Consider the following 20,348-nt stretch of genomic DNA (forward strand, 5'->3'; position numbering starts at 1 on the left):
ATGAGCATTGCCTCAACCTACATGGGAATGATGGGAAGTACAGGCTTCGGATTGACTTCCATCTTTAGACTAGTGGCGTTTGCTTACGGTGCAGTAAACAAAGCTATACTCAAATATTATCGCGCAAAATCTAATTTTAATTCTGCAGTATGTTATATAATGTACAATACGCTACATAAAGTTTGTATGACGTTGAGATGGAAGCATGGCTTACTATGGTTTATCACCAGGACACACCAGGGTATGCATTCTTTACGATTCTCTTCCCGATTTAACGCCAAAGAATAATTATTTATTTTTGCAACAGCAATAACAACCGTGCATGTACTTATATAAAAATACTCATCAAGTATTTGTGGAAATAAAAATGTATTGTGAGAAAGTGTTGCGCCCTTGAGAGTAATGCTACAAGTTTCGTCTGCTACAACGCCTGCTCGCTGCAAACGCGAGACTTTTCTCGCAGACGACAGGCACTTGCGAACTCTCTCGCTCTTTCGAAAGGCTGCATAGGCTGTCACGATTGCTGAACGTCTTCAAGTACTTTAAGCACATCTGCTGCAGTGCTAGCAAGGACGCTAGTGGCCTCCTACGAGTATTTCATCATCATACTTTATATTGATGTACCGCTTCCGAAGCGTTATGGGGTGGCTTTGCACTTACCCATTTTGCGACACAAGACTACAGCCAGGAAGCAGCAACCTTTCCTACCACAAGTAAGTTTGTGTTCTCAAAGTCCTAAAACTCGCATTTCAATGAGCACATAAACGAGCAATGCATAATGAAGCCCTCAATAAAATTTGATTGTCAAGCCAGTAGAAGTACAACTGTCTATGTCTTGTATCAGTAGTGCCTTCTTTTTCCTATTCTGTTTTATTTAAAGTACGTAACACTACAGTGCCAACCTAACACACTTAACAAACCAAGGTCCAAACTCTCAAAACATGTTTTTTCAGGTCTACGATGCCGTCACTTTCTCGTCAGAGCTTCGACGCCACACCGCGACACAGACATCGTCCCAGTCGCTGGCCATACGCGCTATCGCCACTTCGAGCAACATAACAAAGGCAGAGAGCTTTGCGTTGCACTTTGCACCGTCTCACTGCAGGTGATAGCAATTGCACTGGGAACGAAACCAAAACTGCCCAAAAAATACTTGCAGACTAGTTCGCCAGTCAACAGAATGCCAATCCGAAGCCTGTACTTCCCATCATTCCCATGATGGTTGAACGATCGCAGCGCCAGATTTCCCTCTAGGTATACTAATATGAAACTCAATGTCTGTGTGCATCTCCAGATCACAGAGGACGTACTCGTGACTCCGAGTGCTGCTCGTTCCGCATGGTGCGGTTGCACATGGCTCGGCATTCAGAATGGTGGAAAACAGTGAGAAGGGGAGAGCTCCAATGTAAGCAACGAAATGCTGCTGGTATCAAATGATTTTCCGCCGCAACTTTAACCAATTACGGCTGTGCCAAACTATTTCCAGGATTTCTGTGCTCTTCGTTATGACGAGCTTCGACTGTAGCATGCACATAATGAAGAATAAGTAGAGTAAGCATTATATGTTGTAACAAGTGCAAGTAGAGCAGCTAGATCATCAGCTTTTCTCCTCTCATTGAAGAGGGATAGCAAGTGTCTGGACCGCTGGCACAGAAACGTTTGATCCTGCCTCATACACAAGGTCAACTGAAAGCACTACAGTCTTCATGAGTCAACTCTAACTAATGTCTTCATTATGGCAAAAAATCAGCTGTGCCACCTCCCCTCCCCACCGAACCTTTCGTACACGTAGGACCGTTCAGCTTTTTGTATAAAGATGCAGAAGTTGTACGAAGTAAAAATGCTGAAACGACAATGTAAGTCAGGCCGTCAAGAGAGCTGCTTCTTGAGACTTCAGCTATGCCATGAAAAGTGGTGCAAGCGGTGACATTTCAAGACTGACTGCTCAGTTAAAGTGAATTACAAGTGCTGTTTTGTCGGATGACTTTTCTTGGCAGAAAATCTTTTTTTAAGAACTGATAATCGCATTGCTGGTAAAATCTTCAGGCCAGCGTCTAAGTCGAACGACATCACCAGTAACAGTCCTGCATTGCTTTGTCTAAAAGACAGCTTTCCAAGATGCTGGCACCTTCACTACTGCTCATACGGTAACGTCACCAGCGGTAAGTGCAGGTTAAAGGGACACTAAAGGCAAAATACTAAGTTGATGTGGTCTGCTAAAATACCATTCCAGAAACCTCGCAGCGCGTGCTTAGTGCCAAGAAAAGGCTTGGTTTAAAAGAAAATCGTGACTGAAGGACCCGCATAACTTTAGCAACCTCCCCGAATGGTGAGTGATGACATTGCATATGCCATCGTAGCCCTTTACTGCCATTGCCACAGATGGCGCATCATTCTTGCACAAAACACAAATGCGTGGCCATGGAGAAACCACGGCAAGACTGAGCAATGGATTCGCCGCTGCAGCTGCTCATGATCAAGCGGCGTGGACTGTTGGGGAAATACGATTGGGACTCCTCGTTCTTTCGCTTGGTAGACCGCTACCTGGCTAGCTCTAGCGCAGCGGGCACGCATACTCATTCGATCTTGCGGTTAGCCTTTACCCATTAGTGCCGTGACTGTTGCACTATGCTGTATCTTGGGTTAATAAATCCACGTTTGTTGGCGATCTGACTCCGGAGCCTTCTCTGCGCCGTGTCAGAGAGTCGATGAACCCTGCCGTAGCGCCATTCTGCATTGCGAAGTGGGGGAGCGTTGAGCCCTTTCCTGATCGTCGCTTGTAGGATAAGCCATGGGCAAACCCATCTCGACACAGGGCAGAGACGAACGTTATTAGCTGCCATTACGCCTAGGATAGTTGACCTCCAGTGTGACCTATGAAGCACTTCTTTAACCTCACTGAGACGTTTGCCTGTGCCATGAAGAATTCCATCCCTCCGTCGTATGCATTAAATAACACTGTCCTTATGTTTTCTTAACCAGCACAGCACTACGCCTTTATATTTTAAGTATATACCGTATTTGCATGATGATTGCACTTGTGTAATGATTGCACCCCTGAATTTTGTCATCAAAATTCGATTTTTTTAAAATTTCCCGTGTAATGATCGCACCCTGAACTTGCCGCAGCGATATGTCATGTGCCAAGTCTAGCTAATATTGATCGCGCTTACCATCTGTCGAATGCTACGCGAACGACTCTTCAAGACGAGCCAAGCGGTCTGCACGCACCAAACATTCTTAAGTAGATGCCTCATTTCATTACTTTCATCCCTTTCCGCACTTCCATGACAAAAAGAGGTACAACCAAACTTGCCTTTATTATGTGTAGGCTTTATAATGGTTGTGGTCAACAACAACAAAAAAGACGCCTTTCGATTCTTCTCATCTGCATTCGTGGGCACGCAACAAATCGCGAGCGGCAACGATAGTATCCACGTTTACACTGACACGTTAAAAGTGTACCCTATACATACGCCAACGCTAGCAGAAATGTGCCGTATTAGGAGAGTAGTGAAGACAGATGCCGTAGTTTCCACAGCATGCCGGCAGTGTGTTTCTATATCACTGGCAGCTAAGCGCGCCCATCTGTTTCTGTCCCCTCAAAGTGGACATGGCTATGTTATTGCCGCAAATTTGCCGATATCAACGATATTATTCATTACTGATACGGAAGAAACTGTTTCAATGCGCGTAATGTACTCACGAGAAGAAAAAAAAATCGCGTTCGGTGCGTTTGGCTTGCTCCGCCGGCCGCCATTTTTATTTTGGTGCCCCGCAGCAAACGCGGCACGAAAAAAAAAAAAAAAAAATTTCTTTTCGCGGGAAATTTAACCCGCGTAATGATCGCACCCCTGATTTTACGTCAATTTTTCTGACAAAAAAGTGCGATCATTATGTGAGTAAATACGGTATTTGCCTTTAGTGTCTTTTTAAGGCTGATTTAGGCTTGTGCCACACACCACACCACCCACGTACGAGCCCAATTATGCAATTTTTCACACGACTGCACATTATTTCACACGAGTGCGGCAGGAAGGCAGTGGAGTATGCAGCTCAAGCGTAAATCGGCCTTTAAGTGTCCAGCAGAACTCACCCGTTCGAGAACACAGGGACGCGAATACGCAGGTCTTTGAAATTACTGTCTTTACTCAATTATAACGAACACTGTTTATATATATATATACATGCAGAAACAAGGCCCACACATTAGGTTCATGTGCAAAACCAAAACTACAGGTCACAAGTTACTCATTATTGGCATTAAACATTTCTGTAATCCAATCAAATCAATACGTCTCTGCAGCTGCAACGACGTGCAAATGTGTTCGCTTAATTCCCACCATGTAAGCTTATTAGGCTTACTGTAGCTTACACAGTATAGCTAAGATGCCATGGTCTGAAAAGGCGTCTAAGGAATGCGGTATCTCCCATGCCATAGAAAGATGAGATGCTTTGGGCCGTTCGTAGCGATAAGGGGGGCCCCCTCCAACCTCGGCAATGACCGACGCCTGCCGACGCACAACTGATGCTATAGATATTCTTTTTCCAAGCGAGACCACATCACCATTACTCTCTCTTTTACCACGAAAGTAGGATAGTGGAATAGCCATGACATAGCGCGTTTCATTTTCGGCTGTCAAAAATCGAGTGTGCATTACAACTGAGGATACGTTAGAATAGAGCAAATGCACAAAAGCTACACAACTCGGTCACGCTGTTATGTGCACACCACCAAAGTGCTTCACAGAAAGTGCATAGCAGATTTCATTTGAGTTTCGTCCCAGTCTGTTTCCTGTCAAGAACAATCGTCAATGCGGCTTCAAAGGAAAGCTGCCTGGCTTTTTTAGCTTGAAGTGCATGTTTTTGCGTTCGTATTAGCTTTTTTTCTTAAAAAAAAAAAAAGAACATTTGTAAGTCGCAAGTTTTGGAAGCAGCACTGTCTTCCGTTACTGTCCAATTTTTCATTTTTGTTTGTGTAAATGCTTGAGAGTGCAGAACGACTATGATACAGTGCTTTGGGACATGGCAACATTTTGAAATCTTGCAGAAATAACCAACAAAAATTCACACCAGCAACTCTTCAAAATATCGCAACTTCGTCTAGAATGCATTAAAATGCCAAGTTGCACTCTTTGGTCGTTCAGAAACATACCTGCTTAATTTTAGCTCTCTTGCTGGAGTACATTTTTGAACCCTCATCTGAACTATACAACTAACTTTTTTTTAAACATTTTACAGTACTGACTCAGCAAAATGCTAATTGCATATTTGCATCAGAACACGACGGATAATTTACGAAAAATTGCAAGTGTCCAGATTAAACAAATGTTTCTTCCAGGAACCCATGGACGATATGCAAAATTTCTGTAAGCAGGCTTTCCCGCAGATCAAGGATGCCCTAACCAAGATGGCCACGTTCCAGCTAGTCGCACTGTTGAAGCTGAAACATGCATTTTAAAAGCCTGGACAATTTGGGGAATAGAGTGCGGCATGAATGATGTCACCAGGCCATATGTTGACACCTTCGTTACAATGCTAGCCTGAGGTCTGCCATATTGGTTAGGTCAAACTAGGTATGTGGAGAAGCACACTTGCAGGTTTATTGTACAGTCGAACCCGCTTATAACGAACTTGGTAGTTCCGTGAAAAGTGGTCCTTTTATCACTAGTTCGCTATATGTGAACTACCCCTTCGAAACGGGCAAAAATTAGCGACACTTTAGCTGGCGTCGGCAGTTACAATGCGACGCCACTTTGGTTAGAAAATAGGATATTCAGTACTTCAATTTTCGTTCCCAGCCCTTTTCTGCATATAACTGCAAGTTTCTATTAAAAAACGTCGTCTAAAGAGCCAAATTCAGCACTGTAGCTCCCTCGAAACGGTGCCATCACCTGCCGTTTCAAAACTACCAAGTGCATCCGCTGCCGTTTCTTTTTCTTCTTCATATTTTACTATTAGCAGAATGAGTGGATTCTGCATATGACATCAAAGCTTTCTAGTTGGCTGGGAGCGAAAACTACTGTGGCACACCGGCCTCTTGCGCACCGAGAGCCACGAACTTGTGTCTTTTTACGTCGCTCTAGCCACAAAAGTGGGAAGTTCGAAAAGTAGAAGGCCACTGCGAGCCGTTATCAGCAACACTGTACACGAAGCATCGACGAGCAGGCCATAACCTCCAACTCTTGGCAACTCTGCGGGGCAGCAGCGCATCGTGCCACATTCACGCTGACTAGGGCCACGTGAATATTCACAGCAATGCTTGAGCGGCCGTTGGTTCAAACTGGTCCATATGGCCTAGGATCGCACTCAGTATAAGCAACGATGCGCTGCCGTACACCTAGTTTGGGCGGGCTTCCGTGCTTTCCAACTTCGCGTGCGTCCTCCATTTACACGGACCGGGTTTGAAGTGCTCGTCATAGAGAAACGAATTTGTTCCTTGTAAAACTCCACTGCTTTTGAAGATGTTCCTTATATCTGGACGCACTTTCAATAGGCAGTGTCAAAATAGTGCAAATGCCCTGAAATGTGGTCATTACAACTAATAGATTGTTATAAGTGGGTTCGACTGCATTGTCTATTGTATTGCGTTAACCATGTAGATGAATAATTCTGACAAATGGCCCGCTAAACACGTTGTGCTGAAAGGCATATTAGGGAATGTGGGTAAGCAAAAAAAAAATGCAAGTGGCAAAAAAAAAGAGGAAAAGCTAGAAAGCTGTATGCGGTACAGTCGCCGATCGATTTTCCAAACCTCACAGGGACAGAAAAGTAGTCTGAAAAATCAAACAACCAGAAAAATTCGTACAGAAAAAAGGAAAGAAAAAGAAAAATCAAATTTGTTAGGCTGAGAGCGGCTTAATAAGATAGCTAATAATGCCCTGCCTTATACTACACTTGGAGGAGATCAGATTTGCTGGGATTTGCGCAAGAGAGACGTCTCAGTATACAGTCGACACGAGCGTCACCGGATGGCCATGGAGATTGAAGAAATGAGTGGCGCATTTTCGCACCCCTTCGCTCTCACGAAGGCACACGAGATGGCACTGAGCAGACAAATGCAAAGCTGCACAAACACATACAAAGATGCGATGTCTCAGAGACACTGTTGTTCTGTGGCAACAACACGAGCAGAACCAAAAATTAAAGAATAAACAAATACATAAATTAATGGATTACACACCAAGTAATTATGACGATAGAGCTGACAAAGAAAGAAGGGAAGGAAAATGGCATGCCCTGCAGTGTTTTGTCGGCCAAGGAAAAGCAGGCATGGCCTCCGAGAGGAAAGAAGAGTGCACTATCTCCGACAGTGAGCCTCCCAATCTTGGAAGCGACAGAGCGGGTCTTTCGAAGCAAGCCTGGCAAAGCCAGCAGAAAATCCAACATGGCGGTCTTCTAGATTGGGCAGCGTGGCTCGGAATGAGCGAATTAGTCTAGAAAATCCTACTGTGGGGCTTAAATCTGTCCAAAAAAATTGGTCGGGAAAACGCATTACCTCTACGGGAACCCTGGCGGTGCACTTATAAGGTCCACAACAACCGTCGGCGACTGCACCGCATCAGCGAAAGATCAAATGGCCGGTCTTCACGCGACGTTTAGGCTATGGACCCTTGAATGCCCGTGAGGTGTTTCTCCGAGGAGCAGACGACTCCCACATGAGCACCAATGCACGAAAACTCGGCAACATAAGGCAAGCATTACACAGGACGAAAAAGTCAAGGCAGAGCGAAAACAAAACCACACAAGGACCTGGCGACACAGAAATATGCCAAAAGAAAAACGTCTCTACCCGTTTGACACACAGATTCCTGCAAATGGGGGGCACAACTAACTGCCAGACTTCCACGTTCTTGTTTAGGGTGGCCTTGGCACCTTGATGATGGTCTGCAGGTATTGGGCACATGCCCTCCTTTGGCGACACCTGTGGTCAATGTCGACGACGTAACAGTTTCAAGTCTTCACCATAAGTCGAGACAAAAACCCTTTGCGATCCAAATTTTGCTCTTGAAGTGTTTCACGTGCGACCACAGTTTTGTCACAAGTTCGGTATGCTACACGGAGCTTATGTGGAGCTTCAAACATCCTAGATTTTCAATCGTAAGTGTGCACGGAATGGGCATGTAACATTCAGATGGTTTTCAGACTATGCTTGAGACACACTGCATGCCTTAGATGGCAGGCTTTAACATGTAGCTGCTGTAACATGTAGCTCGGACACCTAACCTCAGCATGCTGCAGCACGTGTTCTTTTTCTTCTCAATTTCAGGGAAACCATTATATGTATAAAGACAAAGTCTAAATATACTGTGTGTTGCATAAGTAGTGGCGCCAGCTTTACTTGACTTTTGCCAAACTGCTGGCTCGTTCACGCTCAAGTTTTGCAGAGAGATGGCATCTTGGATTGAGTTTAAGCGGCATGACTGTATGCGAGCAGATTTGCAGGCATTATGTACCCGGCTTCGTCCACAATAAATATGAGTGGATGTCGTCTGCATTGATGCCACTCAATACATGTCAATTCCACTGCAACAGTGGGACCACCTGTCATGGCTACTTGAACACCATACCATGTTTTTACAATGCAGTTAAACCTCGTTAATTCGGAAAATAGGACAATTCGGACTCATCCTCTGGTCCCAGCAGGCATGTGCATTACTTAGTGAAATTAAACTCTCGTTAATTCGGACGCGTTTGGCTGCACATCGGTTAATTCAGACAACTCCCAGAGCTCGGTGAGCATAAAGCGCCACAAATGTGCGACACCGAAGAGGAAGAATGGCACTAGCGTCCAACCGAAACGAAGTGGCAAAGTCCGCATCGCCATAGTCACCAACGGAAATTGTATGTGAATGACAGCAATGCCAGAACGCTTCGTCCCTATTTGCGCCTTTAAAGCCTTTATTCTCACATTTACTGCCACGCATAACAGCTCCCCGGCCGCGTGCCTCCATAAGTGCCGCCAACCATGACAGCGTTGATAGCAGCCGCAGCAAACAATAGTTTCGTTTGAACTTGGTGCAGAGGTGTCAAGGATGAAGTACACTGGCTACATCACTATTGACGGCCAATCTGTTGGTGATCAGCTCACTGACTAAAAAGTAATCTGGATACGAGCGCAGTCTCATATCTCATGAGTGAAAAGCCTCATATCTCATATGAAAATATCTCATATGAGCGAAAGGCGTGTCTCAGGTGATGACTCGCACCACGGCTGCGCAGCGAAGGAAGTCGTGAGGCCTTCGCCACTGTGATCGCTAATCATTCACGACATGACGAGAACTGCAGCTTCCGCACTGATTTTGTGCAAAATAGAAACATGATTTACCAATTCAGTCAGCAAATATAAAAGCATATTGACGTAGCAAGCATTTATAATTTTCTTGGTACCCTCCATAATTCGACATTCGGTTAATTCAGCCATTTTTTTTTTCAGTCCCATGAAATCCGCATCAACAAAGTTTTACTGCAGCCATGACAGATGGCACTGCTGTTCCACTGCAGCGAAATAGAATTTTTTTTAGTGGCATCAGTGCAGACATTCACTTGATTTACTGCTGATGAAATTGATGAATTGAAAATGCCTGTGCAAAATTTCAGCTACTACTTCTGCAACTCTCAGTATATTGTGTAATTATAGTGGCTGGCACTCTTAATTTTTCTCAGAATGGCTTCGGGTTTCTATCGTTTCTAACCGAGAGTATTACTTTTAAAGCATTAGGGTTCCTACAGGAATCACTGGACCAGAAAGGGTTGAAAAAAAAAAAAATTCACAGCTTTCTCACTGCAAAATTTCAGCTCTCGGGTGGAATACTTATAAACTCAATGGGCAAGATGAGCTCTTCTGAACTGTCTGAGGAACTTTCCGTGTCTTCGAGCCACTTTCTCTCTCTTGCTAGGGTAGCAGAATCTGTCTAAGTGCCCCAAGGCCGTGGTAAAGCCGACACCAAGAAAAGCAACGTTCACAGCAAGAATGCGTCGACCACTCACTCTTTCTTCTTGGCACTCTCGTCGTCCATGATGCGGACGTCGATGGTGACGTCACTTGGCAGCGCCGTCGTCTCGACCTCGCCGATCTGCACGATGACGGGGTTCTTGGCCAGCGCGAAGACAGCATTCCGGATGTCGGGCAGCCAGCTTCTGCTGAAGGCCACCAGCTGGCGCTCTGGCTGCACGCACACAATAGTGAAACAAGGAGAGAGAGAGAAGAAAGAAAAGAGATAGCATTACCAGCACTGTACGGAGCCATGTTCAAATAATTAAAAAATCGCCCCCACTCCACCCAGGGAAAGTGAATGTACGGTGAAGCTGTTGCCGACGTTAAGACAATGTTGCACAAGCAACACCACAGGCGGCGAAAGTCGCACGCATGCACGCACGCATCCTCATTTTTCTAGACCTTACACCAAGCACGAGTGCATTACCGAAATTAATGAATGTTCAAAAGTAAATTGCATCAGAAAAATTTGTAAAGTGCAACTTGCACAAAGCTGCAGACACGATAGCTGCAGATTGTTATTCGAATACACAAGAAAACGTACATCGGTTACACAGAAACTGAAAGACTGTTACAGTTTGAGGTCTGTCTGAGTGGCCGCGACCGCTATGTGGCAGTCTGGCAGTACCATTAGCGCAGGCATACATCCTCATTCTTGCATGCCCTCCACCTGGCAAAAGTGCCTTATTGAATTAATTGATTTTCTCGAAGCCAACTGCATCATAAGATTCATATACCGTATTTACTCACATAATGATCGCACTCACGTAATGATCGCACCCCTGAATTTTGTCGTCAAAATTTGATTTTTTTAATTTCCCGTGTAGTGATCGTACCCTGAACTTGCCGCAGCGATATGTCGTGTGCCAAGTCTAGCTAATATTAATCGCGCTTACCATCTGTCGAATGCTACGCAAACGACTCTTCAAGACAAACCAAGTGGTCTGCACGCACCAAACATACTTAAGGGGGGATGAGGGGATCGGAACTAACTTTTTCATTTTTTATCTTAGAGTGATGAAATTTGGCATACAGGTTCGAAATAGCATCAAACAGACAGCTGCAAAGTTTCACAATCATATCTTCAGTAGTTTTTATTTTATCATTATTTATATATTGCTCACATGTTGCTTGCTCGTGGAAAGCCTAGCGTGACAGCAAAATGGGTTATGGGTCTGTAAATGTTTTTAATAGTTACTAAGAAGTATAGTCTAAGTCAAGATTCTCTTAATTTCTTTTTAAATTTCTCTGCTCTTCTTCTAAACGATATAGTATGCACCTTCTCTTTATGTTTAGAATGTATCATGCTCCAATTATTGTGTAATAAAAAAATGGTGAGCCTAAATGGTAAATCTGAGACTGTCTTGACATAAGGCACACTTCACCAATTGCAGCAAAACAAACAGGATTAAAATCCGTGCTCCCATTGCCGTGCTATGCTTTCCACGAGCGAGGTGATAAGCTCAAAACAAACTTTTGAGAAAACAAGCCTCAAAGTTCCATACTGGCACACACTGTCTAGAATGCTCCTGCATTGTAGAATTTGGTGTCCTTGGCAGCAGGTGACTTCTTAGCCCTCTGTCCTTTCAGGAGATGGACTTTGTGTGCCTTCTTCATTCGCTGGGAGTCTTTCTCGACAGCCCGCTGAAGAGAGAGGGCACCAGGGCGCAGGCCCAATGTTGTGCACAGGTCTGAATAAGCTTTCAGACTGCCCGAGTTGTACTTTGAAATTGCCTCGTGCACTGCTGTTTCCACAGCAAACAGTGAGGCATGCTGGTCTTTTGATACTAGTGACCATATCACTGAATGGAGACTCTCAGCCGCGTTTTGAGTTTTGCCTCCTCTGCACCGGGCCAGCAACTGAGGGTCTGAGAGGCGCTGGTACACAGGCAGGAGTGCTTCAGCAACTTTAGCTGAAAGCTTGTACTTGTGAGCTGGTGCTGGCTGCCCTTCTGCCTCAGCTGACCGGTGGTTGCACCAGCTAAGGGGGCCAGGGGGACACAGCTCATGATGGGGCTCATCATCTGTTGATGTGATGTGGTAGTACGTTGCCATTACTGCCCTTTGCATTTCCTCGACTTCCGAGTGGTTCCGCAGAGCAAGGCCATAGTAGTTTGTCAGTTTTTTGATGAGCTGCTGTGTCAGGCCCCCCTTTCCACCTAGTGGCTCTCCTTTCTTTGCCTTGGCCACCAAAGAGCGAAGTGCAGCCCCCATTCGTTTTTTAACATGATTTATGCAGTCCTCTTTAGATAGCTGCACAAAACCATAAACTTCTTCATCACATAGAGTGCGAAACATGCGGCTGTCCCCGTCACAAACTATGTTTGTGTAACGTAGATCATTTCTGCTCAAGGAGCGACTGAAGAGCTGTAGTGCAGCCTCAACCTCCATTCTTCCAGAATTCACATCAGTGTTTTTCTGGCACTGGTGTTGCTGCTTCCATTCAGCATAGTTGGGGTCACTTTCTGCTGGCTGTCGGCTGCACCCAAGGCAGAAGTTGGACAGAACTATGCAGTCCAACACAAGCCCTGTATGGAAATCAATTATACAGCCTACGCCGGTATGGGAGCTGTGGCCGCGTGTCAACCATGTGCCATCATACACTACTGTAATGTTCTTTGAAAATGTTGTCTCCATTTCAGTGTACACCTTTTTCACTGCCTCTACAGCATCTGTGAAGATGTTGTGTGCAGCTGCCGCTGCGGCAGGCTTGAAAGTCTTTTTGAGGTGCCCATCATATGTTTTGTGGTGTAACCCACGATGCGAGACATTCATGGTGGCCCAGAAGTCATTAAGAGCAGTTGGTCCTTTCCCAATGCTCTTTATTGCTTGCATAGCTCTGATGTTGACCTCGAAAGCTCTAGAGCCGCTCTTCCTTTGTGAGGACCACTCAGACTGTAGGGTACTACCACAGGAAATGCATGAAAGTACCATCTTCACAGCTAGTCCCAGTTCAGTCTCGCGGTGCACTGCTAGGCCGGGCTGCTGACAAGTTGGGCAAAGCGGGGAACCAATCAGCGAGTTCAAAGCAGCAACTTGAACAAGCATAAACTCCTCTTCTGGAGGTGCGGGAATGGCATTTTCCTGTGAGCCAGTCAGCCCGAACTTGCGCTCCGTTGCTGAAACCGCGCGAAGCGATTCGCGAACTCTCGACGCTTGCAGTTCTGCAGTTTCCGCGGACACAAATCGTGTTTCCAGGTGAGCTTGAATAGTGCGACGTTCACTGGGCGAACAGTCAACACTGCGATGAGCGGCAAGGTCGGCCGCCGGCGCATCCGCGGCAGCGAGCGTGCGCCCGCGTTGCAGCTCCGTCGAAGCGCCGGAACTCGTCGATGGCATGGGACTGCCTTCACTGGCGGTTGTTGGCTGCGGAGACATCTCGGCGTTGAACGACACACCGCGGAAGCGCGTCTCCGATGCTCTGCAGTCGGGCGGCGATGACCGCTGCAAGCTCACTCCGTAATCTGTGCTGGACGAACTTGCGACGGGACGCTCGCGTACGGCGAGACTCACTGGCATGTCGATCGTCACCGGTGAAGTAACACTGCGCCCGCGCTTCGACGGCAAAAGATCATGGTTCGTCTCACTATCGCTGGCTGGTGCTCGACTCGGCGCAAGATCCCGCAGCACGTTGGGCGAGAGATCGCACAGCACGTTGGGCGCGTACTCCGCCGATTCTGAACGGACGCTCGGCTCGGCCGAACCACCTGCTGACAATCGCCGCTTCTTCCTTGCTGTGACGGGCTTGCGTTTCCGCTTCCCGTAGGCATGCTTCGTCCGGTACTTCTTTTCGAACGTGTGCGGATCCATTGCACGTGGCCGACGTCCTCGAAACACAAGAGAAGGAAAGTCCAGAAAGGCTTCCCAGCAGCGGACAAAAGCAGACGCTCCTTGCGCTCCTTGCCTCGGCCGCCATTATGGCGCGGCGTCGACCAATGAGGAGGCGCCTTACAACGAGCCGCGGCGCAGAGCCAATCGGGGCGCGGCAGCCATTGGCTGCTCCGTGCTGCCACTCTCCTGTTTTTCTTTTTTTGTGCGCTTGCTGGCTGGCAGGGAAGGAAGGGAAGGGCTGGGACAAAGAGTCAAAGAGTCGGGCTTTCCAACGATACCAAAATGGCGGCGCTCCGTGGCGGGAAAGCCGAGCAGTCGCGCGTTGAACTTCGCGGCTTTTTCGCGATTTCGGGCGGATTTGTGGACGCCGGCACCGACAAATATATTTATTTTAAGTGCTTAGAGTTTGTTTTTCGGTGAAATATTTCAGTACAAGATAGAAATGATGCTGTAGATTCTGAAAAGCGTACTTTTCAAAAATCGATTTTTTTCGCGAAAATCGCGATCTGATCCCCGCTTCCCCCCTTAAGTAGATACCTCCATTTCATCACTTTCCACACTTCCATAACAAAAAAAAGCTGCAACCAAACTTGCCTTTATTATGTGTAGGTTTTATAATGGTTGTGGTCAACAACAACAAAAAAAGGCGCCTTTCGATTCTTCTCATCTGCACTCGTGGGCACGCAACAAATCGCGAGCGGCAACGATAGTAGCCACGTTTACACTGATACGTTAAAAGTGTACCCTATTACGCTGACGCTTGTAACACAGCTAAGATATTCACCCGCCCTTAGCGGAAACGTGCCGTATTAGCATAGTAGTGAAGACAGATGCCGCAGTTTCCGCAGCATGCCGGCCATGTGTTTCTATTTCACTGGCAGCTAAGCGCGCCAATCTGTTTCTGTCCTCTCAAAGTGCACATGGCCACGTTATTGCCGCAAACATGCCAATAATAACGATATTATTCATTACTGAAACGGAAGAAACTGTTTCAATGCACGTAATGTACTCACGCGAAGAAAAAAATCGCGTTCGGCTTGCTCCGCCGGCCGCCATTTTTGTTTTGGTGTCCCGCAGCAAACACGGGACGAAAAAAAATTGTTTTCTTCTTTTCACGGGAAATTTAACCAGCGTAATGATCGCACCCCTGATTTTGTGGCAATTTTTCTGATAAAAAAGTGCGATCATTATGCGAGTAAATACGGTAGTACGTCTTACACACAACCTGCAGACATGACAGCATCAGATTGTAATTGAAACGTTCGAGAAAACATAATTCTGTTACAGGAAAACTCAAACACAAAGCCTTCCAGCTGTCGTTTTGTTTCTGTGCGAGCACTGTGCACACGGACACAAATTATCCCAACTAGACGCCAACAGCTTCGCTGTAAAAAACATGATACAGCGGAACCTTGTTAGATCAAATTTACTTAATGCAGACCAACGCTGTGGTCCCATCAGAACATCTACGAAGTAGCATACTTGAAATGTTCGCCTGCTGCAATTCCACGACTGCTATTCCGCAGACTTTCATTGACTCAACTATTGATTTGATCCTGACCGAAGGTCCCAGCTGCCAACTACAGTAAAAGCTCGTTACACCATACCCATTTAAACAGTAGTTTCATTTTAAAAGTAGTTAAGTCGAATCCCCAACTCAGTGACCAATTAACATAATGCGTTTTGTATCCGCATAAACTGTACCAGCTCATTGTGTGCGTATCGGTTAACACGTCAAGTTGCAGTTGAGGGCAAACGTCAGCCAAGTTGGGATTATTCGGCAAAGGCCTATTTCAGGATCGAAATAAGTATGGGCCCATAGACATGTATGGGTGCTGTGCGGGAGCTTTAATTGGGATCAATGTTCCCGAAAAGTCCAATTGACCGGAGTCAAACAGTACTAAAGGAGCCAAAGAGTTGAAGTGTACTAAATGTTCTTCAAACACTACAACGACCCAAATACTACACCTTACCTTAAATCAGCGACATCACACTGGTGTACAAACGCCAATAGTTCAGCAGAGCAAAAAAGAGGGGAGGGGGGCTTTAAGGGGGGACACGGCCCTCGAAAACCGAAAAATGTCGAAAAAGTCTATATTTGAAAAACGATATTTTAGGGTTGTATGTGTCATAAACTACCTGTTCTGTAATTATCGGCACCTAATTGCAAAGCCCACAGAAAAAAATGCTACTTTTGAGGCCACCGCGGCCCTCAAAACGCACGCAAATGCCAAAATGAAGTCAAACATGGTGTGCGTGCGCCATTACCGGCCCATGCGGCTTGCCCGCACTAACTTGATGTCGTTTTGACTATGAATTCGTTGTCTCTGTTTTGCTGCCTTGCAAAATGGCATCATCGGCGCGGTTGAGGTGCTATTGGAGTTTTCCCACGATGCGATGCGGAGAGCTGAATGGCCGGAGCAGCGCATTCAAATCCCGCGGGCTAAATCCCTCCTGCCATTGGCTGCTACGTGGGCGGCGGCGGCTGCTCCCTTTGATGCCGTGCCCCCATGCTCGCGTCGTCGTTGCCCCTTGCTCCGTCCACCTCAACAGACGCCTGCTTGCGAGCTGCTCATCGCCTTGCGCTATCTTTTAGATTATTTTCTGTTTTTTTTTTTCTCGCTAGTTCTTTAGCTGCACGCGATGCCTGCAGCGAAGCCCAAGACAACGTAGATGTTCAGTGCGCCGAAGCGCGATATGCGCCTTGTACGAGCATCGAACTTCCGATCTTTTGCAGCGAGTGCCAACTGCGTAGACACTTGCAGCGGCAGAACTGTGCTGTCGGCTGTCGCCAGTCGAAAATCGGACACATTGAGTGTGCCTGGAGTCGCAAGAGCTAATTAGAAGCTCCGCAGAAGCTTTCTAATAAAAAGCACACGTGCTCAACTTTGAGGCCCATTTTCTCGGAATGGATTTTTTCACTAGTAGTGGTGCTGGGGAAGGCGATATCTCAAGAACCGCTCTTCAGATTTGTGTGCCGTTTTTTTTATTCTCCTCCAGAATGACTTTTCCAGGGGGTAACAGGCTTCTTTCTGAAAGCTGGTGCAGTTAATTTATAACAAACAATTAATTTTTGATGAATGTGGTCATTACTGGCTACATCAAATCCAAAGTTGTCTTAAAATATGAGGGGGGGGGGGGGATTAAAGAAAAGGGCTCTGTAGCCCCATGGGATATCTATCAAGGGATCATCACAGCGAATTTCAGTTCCCTACGATGTCCTGGCATTTCTCCAGGCTCTTCCTCAGGCATATACATGAACCACCTAGTTAGACCTCAATAACTCTGGAACTAATAAACACAACTTCGTGAAACTTTGCAGTTTCTCATAGTTCGGTGGTGTGAACGTACTCTGAAAGTTTCATCTGGATATCCTAAAAAATAAAAAAGTTCGGTCTCCAGGGTAGCCTCCCCCTTTGTGTCAGGTTTAGGTTTGTACGAATATTAAACGTTTTTGAGTAATCGACTGAATGACACACTAATCGATATTCACTTCATTTCACATTTCAGTACCCAGACAGTTCATTTCCCCTAAGCTTTCCTGGGCTTCATTTGGCTTCGTAACTCACGTGAACATCTTTCAGGATCGTGTTGATCGCATCCACATGGTTGCTGTCAACAAGCTCGTCAATGCCATACAGGATGGCGACAGAGATGGTGCCAAAGTCAAAGTGCCCCGACGTGTGCACTTTCTGCATGGTGGTCACCGTGGAGATGGCCACGTGGAACTCTGCGCAGCAACCACGCATGGAAATGGTGTCATAAACAAATGCAACAATGCACTTCTGAACAACGAAAAAACAATAATGAAGTGAAATCAACGGAATGAATATATCAACATTCTTTACAGCAGAGGTGTCCTAGTGTTTGAAATACACAGGTTACCGTGCACTGTTGTTAGGAGGAAAAGAGAAGAAGCCCAACACATATTTACAAAATATTTGCAGATTACTTGAGTGGCAAGATGGCAGTCCGCCTGCAAAGGCGAACTGTATAGCAGCAATACGTTGAGTAATTCTGAAATAGTTAAGATGGCGACGAGGAGACTGCTGTGCAATGTATGGGGTGACTGAAAGGCAGCGGCATGGTCTTTTAAGGGGCATTGCCCCAGTCGCTCAACGTAGGTGTCGTTACGGCGGCATCCAGAAATGGCGATTCTCTGGGTTGAGGCGCCGAAAAAGGCATATTGACTTCTGCTGCTATGCCACTCAAGTCACTCTTTCAACTCATTTTTCATTTTTTTATTTTGTGTTACTCGCGCACTGACCGCCTCTTCTAATGCCACAAAAACATGCCGCCAACGATACCCCTCAATGCTTCCTAACCTCTCACATCTTCAACACGCTCCAAAGCCCCCGTCTTTCTTAAAATTTTGTTTTTCTCTTTCTTATTCTTGCTCCCCCCTTTCTTTTCTGTCTTGGTGGTGCCCTGGCTTCCCCCCCCCCCCCATTTTTTCGTTTTTCCTTTTTTTCTCTGCTTTTCTTTCTATTCTTTTCTCCCCGCGTTCCCACTCTCCCGCTCTTGTCCCCTCGTCTTGGGAACAAAGCTCACAGACGTCGGACGACAGCGCTCGTTTCCTCTGATGCCTCTCCCTTTAAAACCAGCCGCCAGCGACAACACTCGCACGTGACGTCACAGCACTAACCCTTTAAAGCTAACACGCCGAGGATGACGAGGCCGCCTTTGACGAAGGTAGGTCCTCCTATCCTATCCCTGTTTATAAACTTTATTTCTACGTAATGTCGCGCACCTTGTGCCAAGCGACAACTCCGCAACAGTGCGTTTAGCCAGTGAAAAACGGTCACCGGGAAATGACTAGGCAAGCCTGTCAGTATAAACAGAAGCCCAAAGCTTCCGGCTGAAATAGTTTCACAAATCACGAGCAGGACTTGCCTGACTGGAAGTCCTCGCGGTCATTGGAGGTCTCCTCCGAGATTTCGAGACTCTCCAGGTCCAGCGACCGGCCAGTGTCCCGGAAGTACTTGTAGATGTCGCGTACCTGCCGGCAGCTGGATGCCAGCAGAAGTGCCTGGAAGGACACCCCGTAGAACAGAGCATTTAACAAGAGGCACTCAAAGACCGTGCTGTTATTGAAGCGACTGAATTTCAAACCCAAGGAAAAGTGAGCACTTACGACAGGGCCTTTCGACTCGCTCTTCATGTTTCGCTGGCAATGCATCACGACTGATGGAAGAAACTGCGAGAGATGAGAGAGAGGCAAGCAAATGCCACATGACAAACGAGTCCTTGACACTTTCTGTGTCACGACAAAAAAGAAAAATAAAACAGCCTAAAAGAGTTCATACAGTGGGAACTGTGAACGCTTACCACAGAACAAACTTTTTCAACAAGACTCTAAGATAAGCCAAACAGCTTACGGAATTTTGTTTAAATTCCTGTTAAACGTGGCGTGGCATAGCCTCTAGGGTCATTCATTCAAATCAATCAGTCAACCAATCAGTTCAAAGAACAGAAGGCCAGGAAGTAAAAGCTCTACAGAGCTTGACAAGACTTTCTAATAATGTACTGTGCTGCGGAGCAGTCGATGGGCTTTCAAACTGCTATTGATAACTGCCGTTATCAATAGCAGTTCGCATTCGTCATGCATACAAAACATTTAAAAATAGAAAAAGAAATAGCTAATCTTAGGCTTCCTAATTCTCATATGTCTTGATAAACTTTCTCGATTGACAATGCCGAGTGTACAAATTTCTGAACGTAATGGTAATGCCTCAAAGTATTCGCATCACCTGCGCAGCATACGACATCCTATTGCGCATACTGCCCTGCAACATGAAATGTTCCACAAAATTACTTTCAGTTATTACTTGATAATAACGATCACATCCTAATGAGGCCTTAGTTGTGCGTTTCAATGCGCACAAATATATTCCCCATATGACCACTCTAGTCACAGCAGCCGACACCCAATTTCATTAGCGACAACTTTCGTCACAAACGTGTCGGGACGTGATGCCGACTGCAGCATAATACGAGTCCCGAGATTTACTAAAGTTTGGGCACACTGTGGGGATGCGCGACTCTCACGCGTCCCCTGATATGTTGCTTTCCCGCATAGCTCCAGTCTCCTGTAATCCGACTTCGCCACGTGGCTTGGTGCCAGGAGCGTGGCTCTGCTAACGCCACCTAACAGCGGGGTTACTTGGGCGCAAAAAGGAGAAGGTTCTCTCTCTTTGGCTCGGGGTCGGCAAGCAGTGCGGACCTTCTCCGCGTGCACCGATCCATGCTTCTGCGAGACCGTATCGTGAGGCCTACTCCGGAATGGACGAACACGATCGCTCGAACGTGGCACCGTTCGCATGACTGTATGCGCGAACGACCAGGCATTGGTGTCCAGCATGGGGCGAATATGCTCGCTCGTTATCCGGTTGCGGCGAGTCGGACTTCCGCGATTTGTGGGCATCCTCGTTTTGTGGATAGCAACTCGGCTAGCAGACATTGGTCTATGAAAGGTGCAATGAATGCCCTTGTGATTGTTTGCACTACTGTGTTATCGTTC

General features: G+C 46.4%; 1 protein-coding gene across 2 annotated transcripts in view; it reads right to left on the reverse strand.

Moving 5' to 3' along the window:
* LOC126529061 (uncharacterized) overlaps window positions 1–20,348 on the reverse strand; it is a 49,874-nt gene that overhangs the window by 17,907 nt on the left and 11,619 nt on the right. For both annotated transcript variants that reach the window (XM_050176661.3, XM_050176660.3), the window contains exons 5-8: window positions 18,963–19,025; window positions 18,722–18,857; window positions 17,398–17,558; window positions 9,991–10,169 (exon numbers count right to left, since the gene is read on the reverse strand). In XM_050176661.3, coding sequence (XP_050032618.1) covers window positions 9,991–10,169; window positions 17,398–17,558; window positions 18,722–18,857; window positions 18,963–19,025 — 539 coding nt within the window. The remainder of the gene's footprint in view (window positions 1–9,990; window positions 10,170–17,397; window positions 17,559–18,721; window positions 18,858–18,962; window positions 19,026–20,348) is intronic.

Source organism: Dermacentor andersoni, chromosome 8, assembly GCF_023375885.2.
Source record: "Dermacentor andersoni chromosome 8, qqDerAnde1_hic_scaffold, whole genome shotgun sequence".
Taxonomy (NCBI): Eukaryota; Metazoa; Arthropoda; class Arachnida; order Ixodida; family Ixodidae; genus Dermacentor; species Dermacentor andersoni.